The sequence below is a fragment of the Gossypium hirsutum genome, chromosome A04 (genome assembly GCF_007990345.1).
Source record: "Gossypium hirsutum isolate 1008001.06 chromosome A04, Gossypium_hirsutum_v2.1, whole genome shotgun sequence".
Taxonomy (NCBI): Eukaryota; Viridiplantae; Streptophyta; class Magnoliopsida; order Malvales; family Malvaceae; genus Gossypium; species Gossypium hirsutum.
Window position 1 is genome coordinate 68,745,027 of NC_053427.1, and position 19,770 is coordinate 68,764,796.

At 35.3% G+C, this 19,770-nt stretch overlaps 1 protein-coding gene across 1 annotated transcript; it reads right to left on the bottom strand.

The window, feature by feature from the left end:
- Positions 1–154: 154 nt before the first annotated feature.
- LOC107933735 (cell number regulator 8) lies at positions 155–2,251 on the bottom strand. Its single transcript, XM_016866023.2, has 3 exons — positions 1,713–2,251; positions 936–1,138; positions 155–621 (listed from the first exon to the last, which is right to left on the bottom strand). The coding sequence occupies exons 1-3, from the start codon at positions 1,990–1,992 to the stop codon at positions 382–384; spliced, it is 723 nt and encodes a 240-aa protein (XP_016721512.1). The 5' UTR covers positions 1,993–2,251; the 3' UTR covers positions 155–381.
- Positions 2,252–19,770: the final 17,519 nt, after the last annotated feature.

Here is a 19,770-nt window from a genome sequence, read left to right on the forward strand (position 1 = left end):
AGATGAGTAACATGGATTCTATCAGTTAAATTCAACCCTATGAATCCAACATGAGTTCATTCAAGAACTAGGAGAAGTGAAAAAGAGAGAAAAAAAGTATTAACTGTGAATTGTGAAAGCACCAATTTCCTTTTAAGAAAAATGAGATAGAAAAGAAGTGTAATATTTACTATATTATACACATAAAATACGTAAAAACCATATGTCCGTCAATATGTTATTGTGCTTGACCACAACTAGCGATCATACTTCAGTGGGTACTTAAGAATTTGAACAACGTGGATAACCTTCAACACTATTTTATCGCATGACATCACGCTGACAAAAACATGGACAAGGCGGCAACAAGCTATTCGAATTCAGCACGTGACCAGAATGAACTCAGTCACCACGGCCCATGGTCTGCTCGCCAGGAGGGATCATGACCAGCACAGGCTGAGCATTGAACCCTGGGTGAGGCAACCTTCGACGAAGCTCACGGCCTTCCTGGCAAAGAGCACATGCATGGCAGAAAACATGTGTTGCAAAGTCACAGGTGGACTCGCACTGTTCACGTTGCACTTCATCTTCCAAACAGCTTCTACAGTATCCACCTGACCTGTTAAGTGCCTCACAGGTACCCTGTTTTTTGCAAAGAAAATCACAACAAATAAATCTTTGCAATTGAAAACTCTTCCATAGTTGATTCTATGCATAACAAAAACACAAATTAACTCTAGAGATCAACAAACTCAGCAGTCCATTGTAGGTCAACAATGCGTATGAAAATGAGGATAAAATAGAACATTGGACTTCCCCAGCAAAAACATCACAGAATGTCAGAAACTTCTGAAAACCACATCAAACAAGGGTATACGAAAAACTGAAACCCAAAGTTATCCATAATATATGCTTAATGAGCTGGTTAAAAAATGGTCTCAATAAGATTCACTTGCCTCCAGATTAAACTTGCGCCGAATTGCAGTTCGGGTAGAGTATGAAAACCATGGAGCAAGACAATTCCAGCCAAAAAAGGAATTTCCAATCAGGTAAAGACCAGAATAAGGCAAGCAATGATTTGCAAAGGTCCCAGGTGCAGATCCAAGTCTTTCAACATTGCTTCCATACAGCACACAAGGGGCCACGCTTCCTAGTAGACCTGACCAAAATATCATAATTTCAAATCAAGAACATTTTATTCTACATTCTTTTAGAAACAAATGACCAAGAAAATGTGCTAACTTTCAAGCTTCGTACATGTTATTCGAATTACATGAAGTTTTTTGTGTGATACAAATATTATGGTGTTTGAAGAATCATATGATCATATTTATGTACCTAAAAAGATATATATGTCAGACTTGAATATTAAAAAACAGTAGTCAGATTAACAAATCTTATGAGATTGTATAAAAAGATAACATTAACCAGAAATTAATTGATCATGGATTTAAAAACAATGAACAACATTACAATTCCTACCCATTCTTTTAATCGTTGCAACCCAATTCGTGCATAATCATAAATGACCTATTGATTTTCCTTTTCTTTTCTTCTTTTTCCCCTCTCATTCCAAAGGTGGATTTTTTCAGGAAAAAAAAAAAGACAAAGAAAGCAGAATTAAAGATTTAAGTTAAGCCTAGCAATTATGATTTGGCTTCTAAATGCAGGAAAATTCCAAATTGAACAGATCGAATTAGGAATTTCTCAAATAAAACTATATAAAAACTTACAAACTTCAACGTCACTGCTGCAAAACTCATCGTTACGACCAAGACAAGCGAGGAGGGAGGAATCCCACTGAGACCGGCCCATTGGTTCTCCAACGACACTCCCGTGGACCAAGGGCAGACCATCTGCGGTCCAACCAAACCCAGCTCCGGTCCTAGCTTCCGGCGAAGCTGCCACGTCGGTTGAGTTGTTAACATTTAGATTCTTCTTCTCATCTTCTTCAACACCAACATGTTTGCTCAAAAGAGGGCTCGATTCCTCTAGATTGTTGTTGTTGGCCATTTCTTTTGGATTCCAAGAAATGGATCTAAAACTTGTTAGGGAAAACGTAAGAAAAAAGGTTTTGGTCTTTGTTATAAGGACCAATGGGCGTGAAGTTAGTTGTAGTCTCTGGATTATGTTAAAATTCCAGATTTAGTCATTCATTTTTAATTGGTCTCTATTTTTATAAAATCCAAACTCATAGCCAATTAAAGTAATAATTTGAAAAGCCAAAAGCATTGGGTGAATGTACAAATTTAGTATTAGTTTTACATTGTCCTTAATTTTATGATCCAATTTTAGTAATAATAATTTGCATACACTATAATTATCATTAATTTTAACCTACTATGTGTAATCATTAAAAACTTGGTTCATTCAACTTCAAATTTTGAAATCCCCTTCCGCCTCTCCTACTAAAATAAAACTAGTATAATATAAAGTCGAAAGAATCAAATTAAAACCAAAAGAATAAATTTCAAATTTTGACCTAGAATAGGGACTAAAACCAAAATTAGACCATTAGTTTGTGTTTTTTACATTAATTTCATTATAGTTTTTTTTATTATCATTTCTGTCATTTTTTATACAATACCTAGTATTATTCATAGTCCCCCCAACCCTAACGATGCCAATTAAACTAAAGGTGAGTGGTGCGTTTATCTATAGTTATTGTAAAAACAACGGTGATTATAAAATTAAATATTGTAACAATACTGTAGTATTGGACAAAAATTAAATTAAACGCAACACACCGTACTGTCCCACCTATCCAAACCCGACTATTAATTTATTTTTACTTTGATATCTTTAGTTTACCCGTAAGTAACTGTAACGTCCCAAGGCAAAATATGGGCCAAGAATGGGCCCAGCAAGTCTCCACCTCCTCACCCTAATTACACGATATAACTTATTTGTCGATAAACCTGTTTAACGATTGGTCCATATATTATTCATCCAACTTTCAATAATTTTCGTTTCTAGAATTGCAATATAACGAATACAATAATTTATTTGATTTTGAATTTTTATCTCATACGTTAAATTTGAATTTTTTAAATCTACTAATTTTGAATTCTTCAAATTCACACTTGGAGTTTTCACAAGTAATTGGAGTTGACAAATTTGCACAAACTCCATCGAAACTTAATTGACTAATTATGGATGATTTTAACAATGTTATTACACACAGAATAATCGTACTTTTTTGAGTCGAACTTGAATTATGAAACGAACATAAATGAAAATTAAAAAAAAAAATTAACATAAATATTTATATGGAAAAACTCCTCCAAATAGGATAAAAAATTATGAGCAGAGAAAACTTCACTAAAACGGTAAAAAGCTGAAAATTGGAGTACAAGATGAAGAAACAAATAAACTCGAACCAGAAATAAAAAGTTTTCTTGAAATTCCCACAAACACTCTTAATTTTGTTGCTGTTATTCTTAACTATTTAGGGTTGCTAAGAGGCCTATTTATAGGCTGAATTTCGTGTACAAATATGACTAAAACATCCCTAGAATAATCAGAGTTTAATTGGGAAAAAATAACCAAGTTTAACTGGAAGAAGAAACCCGGTTGAATAGGGAAGACGTCGCCTTGTGGCAACGTGGCATGTTGCTTCGTCGGGATGTCCTTCATCATGTCATCGAGACGCGGCGAATCTTCTCATCGTGACGTCGATTTCATGTCGTCAGCTCTTCCCCATCCTAATGTCAACCTTGTTTCATCTGAAACATAAACATTCATACAAAATCGAGCCATAAAATTTCATCCAAATTATTCATTAACATGCATATTGTCCCCTTATACGGGCCTACGAGGCCCAAAACTTACATTGGATGTGGCTCGAGGCTAAACCAAGAACTTTCGAAACTTTTACAACACTTAGAAAAATTTTCTTGATTTGGAGGGTCACACGCCCGTGTGGGTAAACTGTGTGGTCACACACACGCCCGTGTAGCTTAGGACACGCCCGTGTTACTCTTTGTTTATGATATCATCAACATAATAGGGTCACACGGCCAAGTCACACGCCCGTGTGCTAGGCCGTGTGGTGAATTTAATTTTCATGAATTTTCATGAATAAGGTGCAGACTTCACATGGCCAGCGTATACACCCATGTCCCAACGCCATGTCCCTTACACGGTCGAGACACACTGTAACACCCCTAACTCGTATCCGTCATCGGAATAGGGTTACGAGGCATTATTAGATTTATACACTAACATTTATACAAAACCGAGTTATAAATATGCATTTCAAATAAATTCTTTTCAAATATTAAACTTAAAGTCCCTAATATGGGCCTACAGGGCCCAATACATGCTTTGGAAATGGTTCGGGACTAAACCGACAACTTGGAAAATTTTTCCTTGAAGATAGGGGCACACGCCCGTGTGGAATTCTGACTTGCAATTTCTTAAGTATCAAAGGGGCATACGGCCTGGGCACACGCCCATGCGGCTAGGTCGTGTGGTACACTGATTTTTCACCATTTTAAGCCATTTTTACACGATTTTGACACACGACCATGCTTGAAACCCGTGTCATTCATACGAACTAGACACGGCCGTGTCTTCTGCCCGTGTACTATCCTGACTTCATATTTAAAGATGCAGGGGACACACGGCCATTTCACACGCCCGTGGGCTGTCTGTGTGTCACACATGGTTTAGACACACGTCCGTGTGCCTTACTCGCGTGGATGAAATAAGGCCATTTCTTAGCCCTATTTCTCACCCAAGCTTAACCACTTTCCTGCATGAAAACTTATAAATATATACCATCCATTTCAACCAATTTCCATCATTCAATCTAACATTTCCAACCTTTAAACATACTTTAAATCTTACCTTTACATTGGTTTGTAAATCAAGTTTTATGACAGGTGATTTGTATCTTGTTGAACATGAACATACCACATTACAACAAAATACATATTACTAGCCATTCCAATGGCTAAGTTGTAAACAAATATATTACATCATCATTTGGCCTCATTAGCCTATACATGCCATTATATCAAAATGAGTTTATAATTTATACAAATATTAAGGAGTTGATAGTGTGATGATACTCCGACCCGATCCAACCTTCACGAGGTTTGAGCACTATAGAACAGGGAAAAATAAACCTAGTAAGCATTATATGCTTAGTAAGTTCATATAACCAAACTACACTTACCACTCATATATAACAAGTAAATCACACATAAAGCAATTTATCCATCAATTTAGCAAACTAGCAAATATGACCTATACACAATCATTCAACCAAAATTGGTTAGTACAAAAATATTATTATGCATAGATGAGCTCATCATGACATTTCTTCTTATTTCACTTGTTAATACGTTTCCATTGAATTTTTGAATTTTCGATGGACTTTTCTTTTTTTCGTTGTACATTCGAGGTGCACATTCCTTTTTCAAGTGGTACACACGAAGTGTACATACCCTTTTCAATTTGTACACTCAAAATGCACATAACTTTTTCAAGTGTACACATATAGTGTACCTTTCCTTTTCAAGTGGTATATACAAAGTATACCTTTCCTTTTCATATGGCATACAAAAAGTATACCTTTCATTTTCAAGTGTACACACAAAGTGTACATAACCTTTTCAAGTTGTACCATTTGAATACATAAATCCTTTTCAAGTATCACCCTTTCGGGTTACATTCCTTTTCATAATGAGATCAAAAGATTATCCCTTTCGGAACAACCTGTAACGCCCCGATTTTCGGTAATTCTGTGAATGTTGGCAAAATTTCATGCTTTGATTTTGTCATTTGTGAGTGAAATTATGAAATAGAACCTATGTGAAAATGTTTAAAAATGCTATAGGCTAATTTGTAATGGCCAAATAAATAGTAGTGCAAAATAGGAGGATTTGGATGTCAAACCTCCCATTTTACAAGAAGTGGTCGGTCATCATGTTGTTGTAGACAATATGTGCACTTGATATCCATAGTTTATGGCACAAATTGATAAAAATTGATAATGGGTTAGGTAAATATTCCATGATAATGGGTTAGGTAAATGTTCCATGATAATGGGTTAGGTAAATGTTCCATGATGGGCATTTCATGTCTTTTGTATTAAAGAATTAAATGGATGAAATATGAAATTTTATTAAAAGAAAAAGGGGTGAAAAGAACAAAGTTTTGTCCATCTTTGTTCATCATAGTCGAAAGTTAGAGAAGAGAAAGGAGAGGAGAAAGCTCTTGAATGTTTGGTCACTTGGGGAAGAAAATTGAAGGTAAGTTCATGGTAGTTTGCTTCTATCTTGATGTTCATGAGTTCTTCTTGATTCTACCTTAACTCTTGAAGCATATTTTGGTTTTTAGTTGTGTTGTGAGCATTTAGTCATGAATTAAAATGAAGGAAATGGTTGTTGTTTCATATTCTTTTGATGAAAAATGAAAGATAGGTGAAGTTGAGCCAAACAAATGAGCATGCATGTGCCTTAGATGCTAAAGGGAAAAATCGGCTAACATGTTGTGCTTTAAAATGATGAAATGGAGATTATACTTAAGTAAAATCATAGATATGTGATGATTGATTGGTGATATACATGTTTAAATAACATGCATGCAAGGTATGTGTGAAAGAGTGATTTGGTAATAAATCTGCTTAGGACAGCAGCAGTAACGTGACTTTGGAAAATCACCATAAATTGTGGGAGATGAATTAGAAGCTGAATAAATTATGTAATTAAAGCTTATTGAGTCTAGTTTCAAATGAAATAAACAAGAACATATTTTGAATTCTGTACAATGAGAAATTTGATTCGTAATAAAGAGTGGTTAGATTAGTCAAACAGTGAAACATGGGAAACTTTGAGAAAAATCTGGTATTGATTGGCTAAACCAAAAATTTTGAAAATTTTATGGATAGAAGATATTGAGTCTATTTTCAGGGAAAATTAATGGAACTTGATTTGGAGTTTTGTAGCTCCAGTTATAAATGATTTAGTGACTGTTGCTCAGGAAGACAGCTTGCAGTGAAATTATGATTATGTGGTGAACACTGACAAAAATTTGTTAATGAGTTGCTTATTGATTTCTTATAAGCTTACTCTGATCTGTAGGTGTGGTTGGCCGAATATTGTAAGGGGTTAATACGTAGTTCGTATTTGAATAGTTAGATTAACGTGTTAGTAATCCAATTGTAGGCGGTTCGTGTGTGGATCTCGTCAGCATATCGTCGCAAACAAGTGTGTGACTAACACCCTCTTATAGACTAGATCGGCACAAGCCGAAAAGCCGAAATGCCGAAAAGCCGGTATTTTGAGATCTTGCGAGTGTGTGAATGCTCATGAGATTAATAGTTTGATGTATAGGGTAAATTAAAGTGATAAGACTGCAGAGTGCGCGATTCTGTGCATTTCGATATTTTTGGACTTAATGGGCCAAAAACGGGATAATGGGCAAATGGGCCCAAATTGGTAAGAAAAGGCGGTAAGTGTTTCTGATCGTACGTAAATGGCTATGTTATGTATGAAAACCTTAAGAATAGTTAAATTACTTGAATACCCCTATGTATGCAAAATTACCATTATACCCCTAGGGTTACTTTTGACTGAAAAGCATGACGATCTGATTCTGTATGATGTATGCCATGATTATATATCTGTTGCATGGGGACTTGGGTTATACTATGGAGGAAGCGTCCTGGTGGCTATGCCACAATTATCTGATTTGGTGGCTCTGCCACATATATCTGTCCTGGTGGCTATGCCACAATTATCTGATCTGGTGGCTCTGCCACATATATCTGTTCTGGTGGCTCTGCTACAATATCTGTATCTGGTGACTTCGTCACAATATCTGGCAGCCTCGCTGCGATTTCTGTGATGTATAGTGGTTGGGTGGGTCGAGTAGTCTCCCCACATGGTGTAAGGCTGGTACGGGGGTGTTATGGATGAATCTGGGTTGGGTTTCTGCATAAACATGTAATATCTGTTCTGTTCTGTTATGGGCCTATGGGCTTTATTCTGAATTCTGTTCTGGGCTAAGGCCAACTTATTCTATTTCTGTGGTTTGAGCTGATATAGGCTATGGTTGGGTTAATTTACACACTGAGTTTCCCCAAACTCACCACTTTTATTTTCATCCACGCAGGTAATCCCCAACCATAGTGGGCTTGGAGCTGTGAGGGAATTCGGAGTGGCCACCCGTTCTGAAATTTTGATTTTCTTCTGGTGAACTGGACATCCTTTTATTTACGTTTGAAGTTTTGGGTTTTTAAATGTAATAAGGCCGCTTAATTATTTTTGATGGTTTTAATATGTATTACTAAGATAGGTATTACTTATTTTAACTATTGAAATTGGATAGCTTTAGGGCGCGTTTTCAAAAACAACAATTGATTTCAAAATAACACGACAACAAGCAAAGCTTCCGCAATGAAAGTATTTTCCAAAATTAATCACTTTTCCTAAAAATGACTTAATCAAATCGGTTTCCTAGAAATATCCATGACGTTAAGGTGTGGCAATGGCGGTATGCATGTCTAGGATTGGATCCAAAGGGAGCTTGGTACTTAAGCAGTCCGATGGACTCACCACCCCTTTTTCGGTTTCCTACCTGGTGCACAGCTTCCATTCACTTTAACCTATAATGAAATTATCTTTTAAAACACTAAGTAAGTTTTTTCTGGATCAACAGTATAAAATGTTTTGAACGCTTCGATGTGGCATGTCGGATCCGGTCATAACGTCTGGGCCGGGTTTGGGGTGCTACACAATCTTTACTGCAACATATGCAGGATCTCATATACACGATAATCACCTGTCCAATCGGAAATCAATATTCAAACGAATTCATGTAATATTTCATCATTTACATGTAAATCACAAATCAAGATTGATTTATTACATGTACATACCAATTACAAATCATAATGCACAATATTCAACAATCAATTCACCATATTTACATGCTTAATTTAGTTATACGAACTTACCTTGACAATTGATCGTATCTACGAATCCGAAACTTTTTCTTTCCCTCGATCTTTTTCTTTATTCGACACTTCCGGATCTATATAAATAAATTTAATCATCAATTCTATAATTTTTACATTCAATCAAGCCCACTTCACATTTTAGGCAAAAGTACCATTTTGGCCCTAAACTTTTGATTAATTCCAATTTCATCCCTAGGCTCGGAAATTGAAATTCATGCAATTTACTCCTTATTCCAAGCTTATTCAAAATTTCAATATAACTTTTACAGCACATGTATTTCATAATTTTCAGAATTTTTCCAAGAATTTCACTACTTTGCAATTTAGTCCCTACACTTGTTTTTACTAAAAATCACCTTGTAAAAGTGATTTATCTATCAATAATCTTTCATTTCCTATAAAAACCTTTCAATTTACAGCATATTCATCCATGGGTAATTTTCTAAACTTTGATTTTCTTTCAATTTAATCACCCAAATAAAGAAATTAAGTTTTCCCGATCTCAAAAATATAAAAATCACTAAAAACGGGATATAGAACTTACCAAATCAAGCTTGAGAAATTTCATTTCTCTCTCCTAGGGTTTCCATGTATTTTATGAAGAAGAATTTGATATAAAATGGATTTAATTCTATTTAATCATTTATCATACTTTATTTAATTCAATTTCCAATTTAGTCCTTAACCTTTTTCAATTTTTCCATGGATGACTCATTAAAAATATCTACATGTTTTTCATAAATGGTCTAATTCCATATAAGAACTTCTCATTTTTAATTCTATAGCTATTAAATCCTTATAACTACTAGAATTCAACTTTGACATTTTATTCAATTTAGTCCATTTTGCAATTAGACACATAATTGATAAAATTTTTCGATAAAAATTTTCATGCAATATTCCTATCATAATACCTATCATTTTATGAAATTTAAATAATTTCATTTTTCGGACTCGGATTTGTGGTCCCGAAACCACTATTCCGATTTCACTAAAATTGGGCTGTTACAACTCTTCCCCCCTTAAGGATTTTCATCCTAAAAAATCTTACCAGTGAAAAGATTCAGGTACTGCCTTTTCATGATATCTTTAAGTTCCCAAGTAGCTTTTTCAATTCCATGTTTCTGCCAAAGAACCTTTACCAGTGCTATCTTTTTATTCCTCAATTCTTTTGTTTCCCGTGTTAAGATCTTAATTAGTTCTTCACTATACGTCATGTCGGGCTGAATTTCTACTTCTGTTGGAGAGATAACATGTGATGGATCCGATCGATACCGTCTTAACATTGACACATGAAAAAACATTGTGAATTCTTTCAAGTTCTGGCAGTAATGCTAACCGATAAGTTACCGGTCCAATTCTTTCAATGGTCTCATATGGTCCAATAAACCAATGACTTAATTTTCCTTTACGACCAAAACAGAGAACTTTCTTCCAGAGTGACACTTTCAAGAATACCTTATCACCAATCTTAAACTCAATTTCCTTTCTTTTAAGATTAGCATAAGACTTTTGTCTGTCTGAAGCTGTTTTCAGGCTGTCTTGTATCACCTTTACCTTTTCTTTAGTTTCTCGAATTAAATCAATGCCATGAATCTTCTTTTTACTGAGCTCTGTCCAGTACAATGGTGTTTTACATTTCCAACCATATAGAGCTTCATACGGTGCCATTTTAATACTGATTGGTAGCTATTATTATAGGCAAATTCAATCAGAGGCAAATACCTTTCCCAGTTACCTTCAAATTCAAGCACACAACACAGTAACATGTCTTCTAAGATCTGGATCACCCGTTCTGATTGACCATCAGTCTGAGGATGAAATACAGTACTAAAATGCAACTGTGTTCCTAGTGCTTCTTGCAATTTATACCAAAATCAGGATGTAAACAGAGGATCTCTATTAGCAAAAATAGAAACCGGTACACCATGCAATCTAACAATTTTAGAGACATACAATTCTGGTAATTTATCCAATGAAAAGTCCATATGTACCGGTATAAAATGTGCCGATTTTGTTAACCTATCAACAACTACCGAAATGGCATCTTTCTTTCTTGGTGACATAGGCAATATCGTTACAAAGTCCATGGTAATCCTTTCCCATTTCCACTCTGGTATATTGATTAGCTGTAATAACCCTGAAGGCACCTGATGCTCAGCTTTCACTTGTTGACATATTAAACATTTGGCTACGAATTTAGAAATATCTCTTTTCATTCCCAGCCACCAATACATCTTTTTCAAATCATTATACATTTTATTACTACCGGGATGAACTGACATTGTACCATTAGGAGCTTCATACAAAATATTTTGTACCAGCTCTGAGTTCTTCGGAACACATATTCTGTTTTTAAACAACAAGCAATCATCAGACCCAATTTGAAACTCTGAATCAGAATTCTTTTGACATTGTTCCCGTTTAACTTGCAACTCATTGTCACTCTTCTGTGCTTCATAAATTTGTTGTATAAATGTCAGTCTAGCTTTCAATTTAGCTTCAATCGAACCATCATTTGACACAGATAATCGGGTGTTCATTGCTCTTAAAGTAAATAAAGATTTCCTGCTCAGTGCATCCGTCACAACATTGGCCTTTCCCGGATGATAGTCAATAATCAAATCATAATCCTTTATTAACTCGAGCCACCTGCGTTTCCTCAAATTCAAGTCTTTTTGTGTCATTAAATACTTCAGACTTTTATGGTCAGTGTAAATATGACATTTTTCACCATATAAATAATGCCGCCATATTTTCAATGCAAACACTATGGCTGCCAGCTCAAGATCATGTATCGGGTAATTTTTTTCATATGGTTTAAGTTGTCTTGAAGCATAGGCAACCACTATACCTTTTTGCATCAAAATACAACCTAAACCATTTAAATATGCATCATTATAAATTACAAATTCCTTACACGATTTAGGTTGTACCAACACAGGTGCTTCAGTCAATAAAGTCTTCAGTCTATCAAAACTCTGCTGACATTTATCATTCCACTCTAATTTTACATCTTTCTGCAACAAACGAGTTATTGGAGAAGCAATCATTGAAAATCTTTTAACAAACCTCCTATAATATCTGGCTAGACCCATAAAACTTCTAACCTCTGACACGTTCTTTGGTGGACTCCAATTAATAATTGCTGAAATTTTGTTCAGATCAACCCTGATGCCTTCAACAGATACAACATGACCAAGAAAGCTAACTTCTCGTAGCCAAAATTCACATTTACTAAACTTGGCATACAATTTTTTTCCCATAAAGTTTTCAACACAATCCTTAAATGTTCAACATGTTCATCTTCACTTCGAGAATGAACTAAAATGTCATCTATGAATACCATGACAAACCTGTCTAGGTACGGCCTGAAAATCTTATTCATTAAATCCATAAACACTGCTGGTGCATTTGTTAATCCAAATGGCATCACCAAGAATTCGTAATGACCATATCTAGTTCTGAAAGTTGTCTTTGGAACATCTGAATCCTTCACCTGGAGCTGGTAATAACCCGAACGAAGATCAATCTTTGAAAATAAAGTAGCTCCCTTCAACTGATCAAATAAGTCATCAATTCAAGGTAGTGGATATTTATTCTTTACAGTGACTTTGTTGAGTTACCGGTAATCAATACACAACCTCAAAGATCCATCTTTCTTCTTTACAAATAACACTGGAGCACCCCATGGTGAGAAACTAGGTCGAGCAAAACCCCTGTCAATTAATTCTTGTAACTGCGCCTTCAACTCTTTTAACTCGGTAGGAGCCATTCGATAAGGTGCTATCGATATTGGTGTTGTTCCTGGAATTAAATATATAGAGAATTCCACTTCTCTGACAGGTGGTAAGCCAGACAATTCTTCCAGAAACACATATGGAAACTCACATTCGACTTGCACAGATTGAATCTTTGACTCAGTTATCTTAGTATCCAACACATAGGCAAGATAAGCATCATACCCCTTCCTTATACATTTTTGTGCTGCTATTGCTAAAATCATATTAAATAATCCATCTAGCTTGTCAGATTCAACATGAAGTAACTCACCGTCTTGACATTTCAACACAATATACTTCTGCTTACAATTAACCACAGTATCATGTTGGGTTAACCAATCCATTCCCAATATCACATCAAATTTATCAAAAGGCAGTAGCATTAAATCAGCCAAGAAACATTTACCCTTTACCATATGTGGACAGTTTTGACAAACTTTATCCACCTTTACACATTGACCCAAAAGATTTGAAACTTCCACTACAAATTCAGTGAATTCAACAAGTAAATTTTTAACATCTATTAAATTTGTGCATATATACGAGTGTGTGGAACCAGGATCAATTAATGCAATAATATCAGTATCTAATAAAGAAAAAGTACCAGTAATGACATCTAGCGTTGAAGCATATTCTCGAACTTGTATGGCATATGATCTTGTAGGAGCTCGGGCATCAGATTTAGCATTTGAATCTTTTGTAGCGCTTCGGCTACCATTAACATTTCTGGGGTGTCTAGGTGTCTGCCCCTTGAAGTAGTGCTACCTAGTTTTGAAGTCTGTTCAGCATCTCTTTCTACTATTTCTGGACAATCTTTCAAGAAATGATCAAATGAACCACATTTGTAACATGCACCGGTTTTCATTCGATATTCCCCATGATGAAATTTGTTACAATGTTTACATTTTGGCTTTACGTTTCTCACACTTCCAACACTAGTTACTGACGGTGACGAAAACTCGGGATTAAAGCGTTAAAAACCACGCTCTTTACCGGAATACCCAGCTGAAGTAGTAGACCCTTCTTGATACCTCTTTGATTTCTTTGAAGAAAATGATTGAGACCTACTAGTAGGTCTTTTCCCAGAGAATCAGGCTTTCCTATTTGCCTTCTTCTTTTCTTTACTTAGCTTCTCAGCTTTCGTTGCACTATCAGCAAGTGCTGCAAACTTTCTTATTTCTAAAATACCAATCAATAATTTTATATTTTCATTTAATCCTTCCTCGAAATGTTTACACATTTCTGTCTCTGTTTGGACCTATTCACTAGCATATTGGCTTAACCGAACAAACTCCCTTTCATATTTCGCGACGGACCTGTTCCCTTGCTTTAATTTTAGAAATTCTTTCCTTTTCTGATCTAAGAATCTTTGACGAATATATTTCTTCCTGAACTCAGATTGAAAGAATTCCCAAGTATTATTTTCTTTTGAACCACTGAACTTACTATTTTCCACCAGTGATAAGCCGTGTCCTTTAACAAAGATACAACACATTTCAAGTATTCAGCTGGAGTACATGATAACTCGTCCAACACTCGAGTAGTATTTTCCAACCAGAATTCAGCTTTTTCCGGATCATCTTCAGTTGTAGCTCTAAATTCCTCTGCTCCAAATTTTCTGAATTTATCCACTGGAGCCTTACCAATTCTAATAGTTTCAATACCTGATAGTCTCTCAAGAACAGTCTGAGTATTTGGTGGGGGAGGTTGTGATTGGAAAGCAGTTGAATTTCTTCTTAAATATTCAGGAAACCATTTATCCAACATTTCAAAGAAAGCCTCTTTAGCATATTCACTTTGGCCCTCTGATTCGGACCTTCTACTACTACTACCAATTATAGCTCGTCGTATGGAAGCTTGAGAAGCACTCTCAGCTTCCTCAAATTCTGCTATTGTTCAGTTGGAAGACATTTACTATATGAAAAACACATTTAAAATGGTCAGAAGATATCACACTATCATCAATTATATGATGGTATGTATAGCTAAATTCATACTTTTTACGTTAGTCTGAGAATCGACTAAACCGTAGCTCTGATACCAATAAATATAACACCCCTAATCCGTATCCGTCATCGGAATAGAGTTACGAGGTATTATCGAATTTATACACTAACATTTATACAAAACCAAGTTATAAATATGCATTTCAAATCAATTCTTTTCAGCTTAAAGTCCCAAATATAGGCCTACGGGGCCCAACGCATGCTTTGGAAATGGTTCGGGACTAAACCAACAACTTTAAAAAATTTTCTTTGAAGATAGGGGCACACGCCCGTGTGGCCTGGGACATGGCAGTGCGGTCAGCCCGTGTGGAATTCTGACTTGCAATTTCTTAAGTATCAAAGGGGCACACGGCCTAGGCATACGCCCATGCGGCTAGGTCGTGTGGTACACTGATTTTTCATCATTTTTAAGCCATTTTTACACGGTTTTGACACACGGCCATGCTTGCAAACCCGTGTCTTTTATACGACCAAGACACACGGCCGTGTCATCTGCCCGTATACTATCCTGACTTCATATTTAAAGATGCAGGGGAGACACGGTCATTTCACACGCCCGTGGGCTGTCCATGTGTCATACACGGTCTAGACACACACCCGTGTGTCTTACTCGTGTGGATGAAATAAGGCCATTTCCTAGCCCTATTTCTTACCCAAGCTTAACAATTTTCTTGCATGAAAACTTATAAATATATACCATCCATTTCAACCAATTTCCATCATTCAATCTAACATTTCCAACGTTTAAACATACTTTAAAGCTTACCTTTACATTGGTTTGTAAATCAAGTTTTATGACAGGTGATTTGTATCTTGTTGAACATAAACATACCACATTACCACAAAATACATATTACTAGCCATTCCAATGGCTAAGTTGTAAACAAACATATTGCATCATCATTTGGCCTCATTAGCCTATACATGCCATTATATCAAAATGAGTTTATTGTTTATACCAATATTAAGAAGTTGATAGTGTGATGATACTCAGACCCGATCCAACCTTCACGAGGTTCGAGCACTATAAAACAGGGAAAAATAAACCTAGTAAGCATTATATGCTTAGTAAGTTCATATCACCAAACTACACTTACCACTCATATATAATAAGTAAATCACACATAAAGCAATTTATCCATCAATTTAGCAAACTAGCAAATATGACCTATACACAATCATTCAACCAAAATTGGTTAGTACAAAAATATTATTATGCATAGATGAGCTCATCATGTCATTTCTTCTTATTTCACTTGTTAATACATTTCCATTGAATTTTTGAATTTCCGATGGAATTTTCCTTTTCTAGTTGTACACTCAAGATGCACATTCCCTTTTCAAGTGGTACACACGAAGTGTACATACCCTTTTCAATTTGTACATTCAAAGTGCACATAACCTTTTCAAGTGTACACATATAGTGTACCTTTCCTTTTCAAGTGGTATACACAAAGTATACCTTTCCTTTTCATATGGTATACGCAAAGTATACCTTTCCTTTTCAAGTGTACACACAAAGTGTACATAACTGGTATGTGATATTCGCAACAGGTTTTAAAGATTTATAATTAATCGTCCTTGAAACTAATTATTATCATGATGAAGGCAAGTGTACCTATCGAACAGTAGTATAGCTTTAGCAAGACCAGATTGTCGAACCCAAAGGAACCAAGAGTACTAGTAATTACTTTCTTTTTATTATCTAACCTAAAAATTGAGGGATTTGTTTATCTAAACTAATTAACTAAACTAAGGGTGCACAGAGAGAAAATTGGGAAAAATCTTTTGGGAAAACTCGATTGACTAAGACAATACCCAAGGAAAAATCCACCTATACTTCACTTGTTATTTGACTCTGAATCAAAAGATTTATTCATATGACTTAATCTGTAAAAATCCCTAAGTTATATTATTATCTCTCTTGAGACTAATAACGTCCAACCCTAGGTTGATTAATTGAAATCTCGTTCTAATTAACGCCCTAGTGTTGCATTAACTAGATCTATGGATCCCCTTATTAGGTTTCACCCTAATCCGGCAAAATCTTATCACCCTATCTTTAGGCGTGCAATCGACTCCGCTTAATTATGACAAATTTATTCTTAGACAGAGTCTATTCCTCCTCTGAATAATAGCATTAACTTGAATCAATATCCTGAAATATTAAAAACAAGCATTAAGAACACATAATTAAGAATAAGTCAAATATTTATCATACAATTTAGATAATAATAACAAGATCCTTTTTTAGGTTTCATTCCCCTTAGGTATTTAGGGAGTTTAGTTCATAATTATAAAAGAAAACATCTCAGAAGAATAATAAATACAAAATATAAACAAAATCCAAAACCCCTGAATGGAAATTGAAGGGAGATCTTCAGTCTTGACGATGAATCCGACTTCTGAGATGGATCAATCGGTTTCCCTTGAGCAATTCCTTACCTCCTATTCCATGTGTACTTTCTAAGTGCCTCCTCAGGTGTTTAAATAGGCTTTATAATGCCTAAGAGCCCTCGAAAGTGGCCTTTTTCGAATAGGACTATACTTGGGCTCGGCAGGGACACGCTCGTGTGACACGCCCATGTGCGATTACTCTAGCCCGTGGTCAAGGCTGTTGAATAGGCATGGGTGTGTAGTCTACCTGTGTAAATCGTGCTTCGATCTTGCCAAATGGACACGACCGTGTGCCACGCTCGTATGAGGAAGTCCAGGCCGTGTTGATTTTCCACATGGGTCTATTTTCTCTGTTTTCAGCTCATTTCTCGCTCTTTTTACTCTCCTATGCTCACCTAAGTATAAAACATGAAATTAAAGAATTAGGAGAATCAAATTCACCAAATCTAAGGAGAATTCATCCATAAATGTGCTAAGCATAGGATAAAAATATGTATAAATTATGGTTTATCAAATACCCCCACACTTAAGCGTTTGCTTGTTCTTAAGCAAAATCCTTAACTCACAATCAAAATAAATTATTCTCAATTTATAATCCCTATCAATAATATCTCAAAATAATCCATAAGTAACCATACATTGAAAATTCAACTAAAAGTACATCAAAGTTTCAAACATTCCAAGTTGAGCATTTTATCATGAAAACATAAGTGTCTTCCCTCATCTAAGTAATTACCTTTGATCAAAATATCACAGAGTTTAACATCCTCACTAAAGATTCACTCAAATCACTCGAGGTATTTAAGGACATCAAATAAAGCACTCATTAGTCAATATGAAAAGTTATTACCATAGACTTGCATGAAAATCAAATCTCTACCACTAGAAATTGAGATGATACATCAATCAAAAAGGTCTTTAGAGGGTTGTAATGTGGCTTTGGTTAGGGGGTATGGTCACAAGCTGAAAGAAAAGGTTAGAATCAAGATTGATTTGAAGAAATCACCTAATTAGAAAAATAACTAATTATCTGTTGAATACAAGTGAGCTTCTTCTCAGAATATGGAATTAACACTCAAGCTAAAAAGTGACGAATTACTACTAATATGTATGTAAGTATATATATATTTTAAGAACGAGTCAAATAACTTAGAACTTTGAAGAATAAAACATAGCTAAGCAATTGATTCAAATCAAATCTCGACAAAAATAGCGATCGAATTAGGGGATTTCAACAATAATGGGTTAAGGGTTAATATTTAGAGTAAATCAATTAGTGGCTTGTTAGGCTTAAAGGGGTTCACTAAGGGTTAATTATGAAGGTAGGCTTGTGTGGAGTGAGTGGATTAAACCTAAGTGCCTTTATCATTTTGACATATCAAATCAAATGGTGTGGTTTTGACGTGCATGATCAAGCAAGTTCTAGAATAATGATTCAATATTAACGCACTCATAGCAATAATAGAAGTGAACATGAAAGAAATAATAGATGCTCTAAAGGCCCAAGATCTCACAAAAAATTATGGCTTTTTGATGTTTAAACTTTTGAATTTCGACTCAAGATAATACCTAAACTTGAGGAAAATAACCTAGAACATTTAATTCTCAAAAATCAACTTATCATGCTTGATTCTCTAATGTCTTAAAGTTTAAACAATCAATGTATGATTGCCTATGTTTTACTTCAAGACACATCAATAAAATATATAAATTAATCAAAATTCATTCTAATCATGACATGAGAAGATCACATGAGAATAAGACAAAATCAGGGTTTTTTCGGATAATGAAATAAATAACCCCCCCACACTTAGGATGTATATTGTCCTTAATGTACAAAGATAGATATACTAGAAAATATAAATATAAGATCATAAGATAGGGAGAGAAGTGAAACTTCCTAAGTTGTGAATGGACTCCTTGAATTGGAGTTATGGAAAGTAATCGGCTAAGGTATCGATGAGGGTGGAGGAGGATACTCCGATTGGGTTCCACAAGTGCTGCACTAAAAGAATATTATATCTTTTGTAGCTATGGTCGTGGTCAAGCAGAGCATGGCAGTCGTGGAGAACCTTTTCCAGTGGAGTTTCAAGTTCCTAAGTAATAGTGAGATTTGGAGCTCTTTATAACTGTAATAAAATCTGCAACTTTTTAGGAAGTATATAAAAAAGAATAATTACGCGTAATGAAATAGTCGAAATTAAAAAAAATTGTTCAATAAGAATTATAAACCTAAAAAAATAAAAATAAGCTTAAAGAAAAATAAACAGTAGTCTTAAAAAAATAAGAATAAAAACATAAAAATAATAAAGAAAAGTTTTTAAACATCTTCATCGCTAGATGGTTCGCGAGGTGGGGGTGGCGATGAGATGTGAAGTGCTAACAAATCTGATGTAGTGTTGCATTAATGTGATTAAAGCGTTGAAAACATTACTACTCAAATCGTGTAAGGCGCTCAAATATGTCAGACAGTAAAGCCGTCGCATGAACTGGACGATGAGGGGGTGGTGGCTGAGATGGTGGCTCCTCGTGACGTGGAGGGACATCATTAGTAATGTCCTTTGGGTCCTTCTCCTCGGTGGACTGGATGAGGCGGTATTGAGGAGGTAGGTGTTACGTCGTTTCTCGATCATCC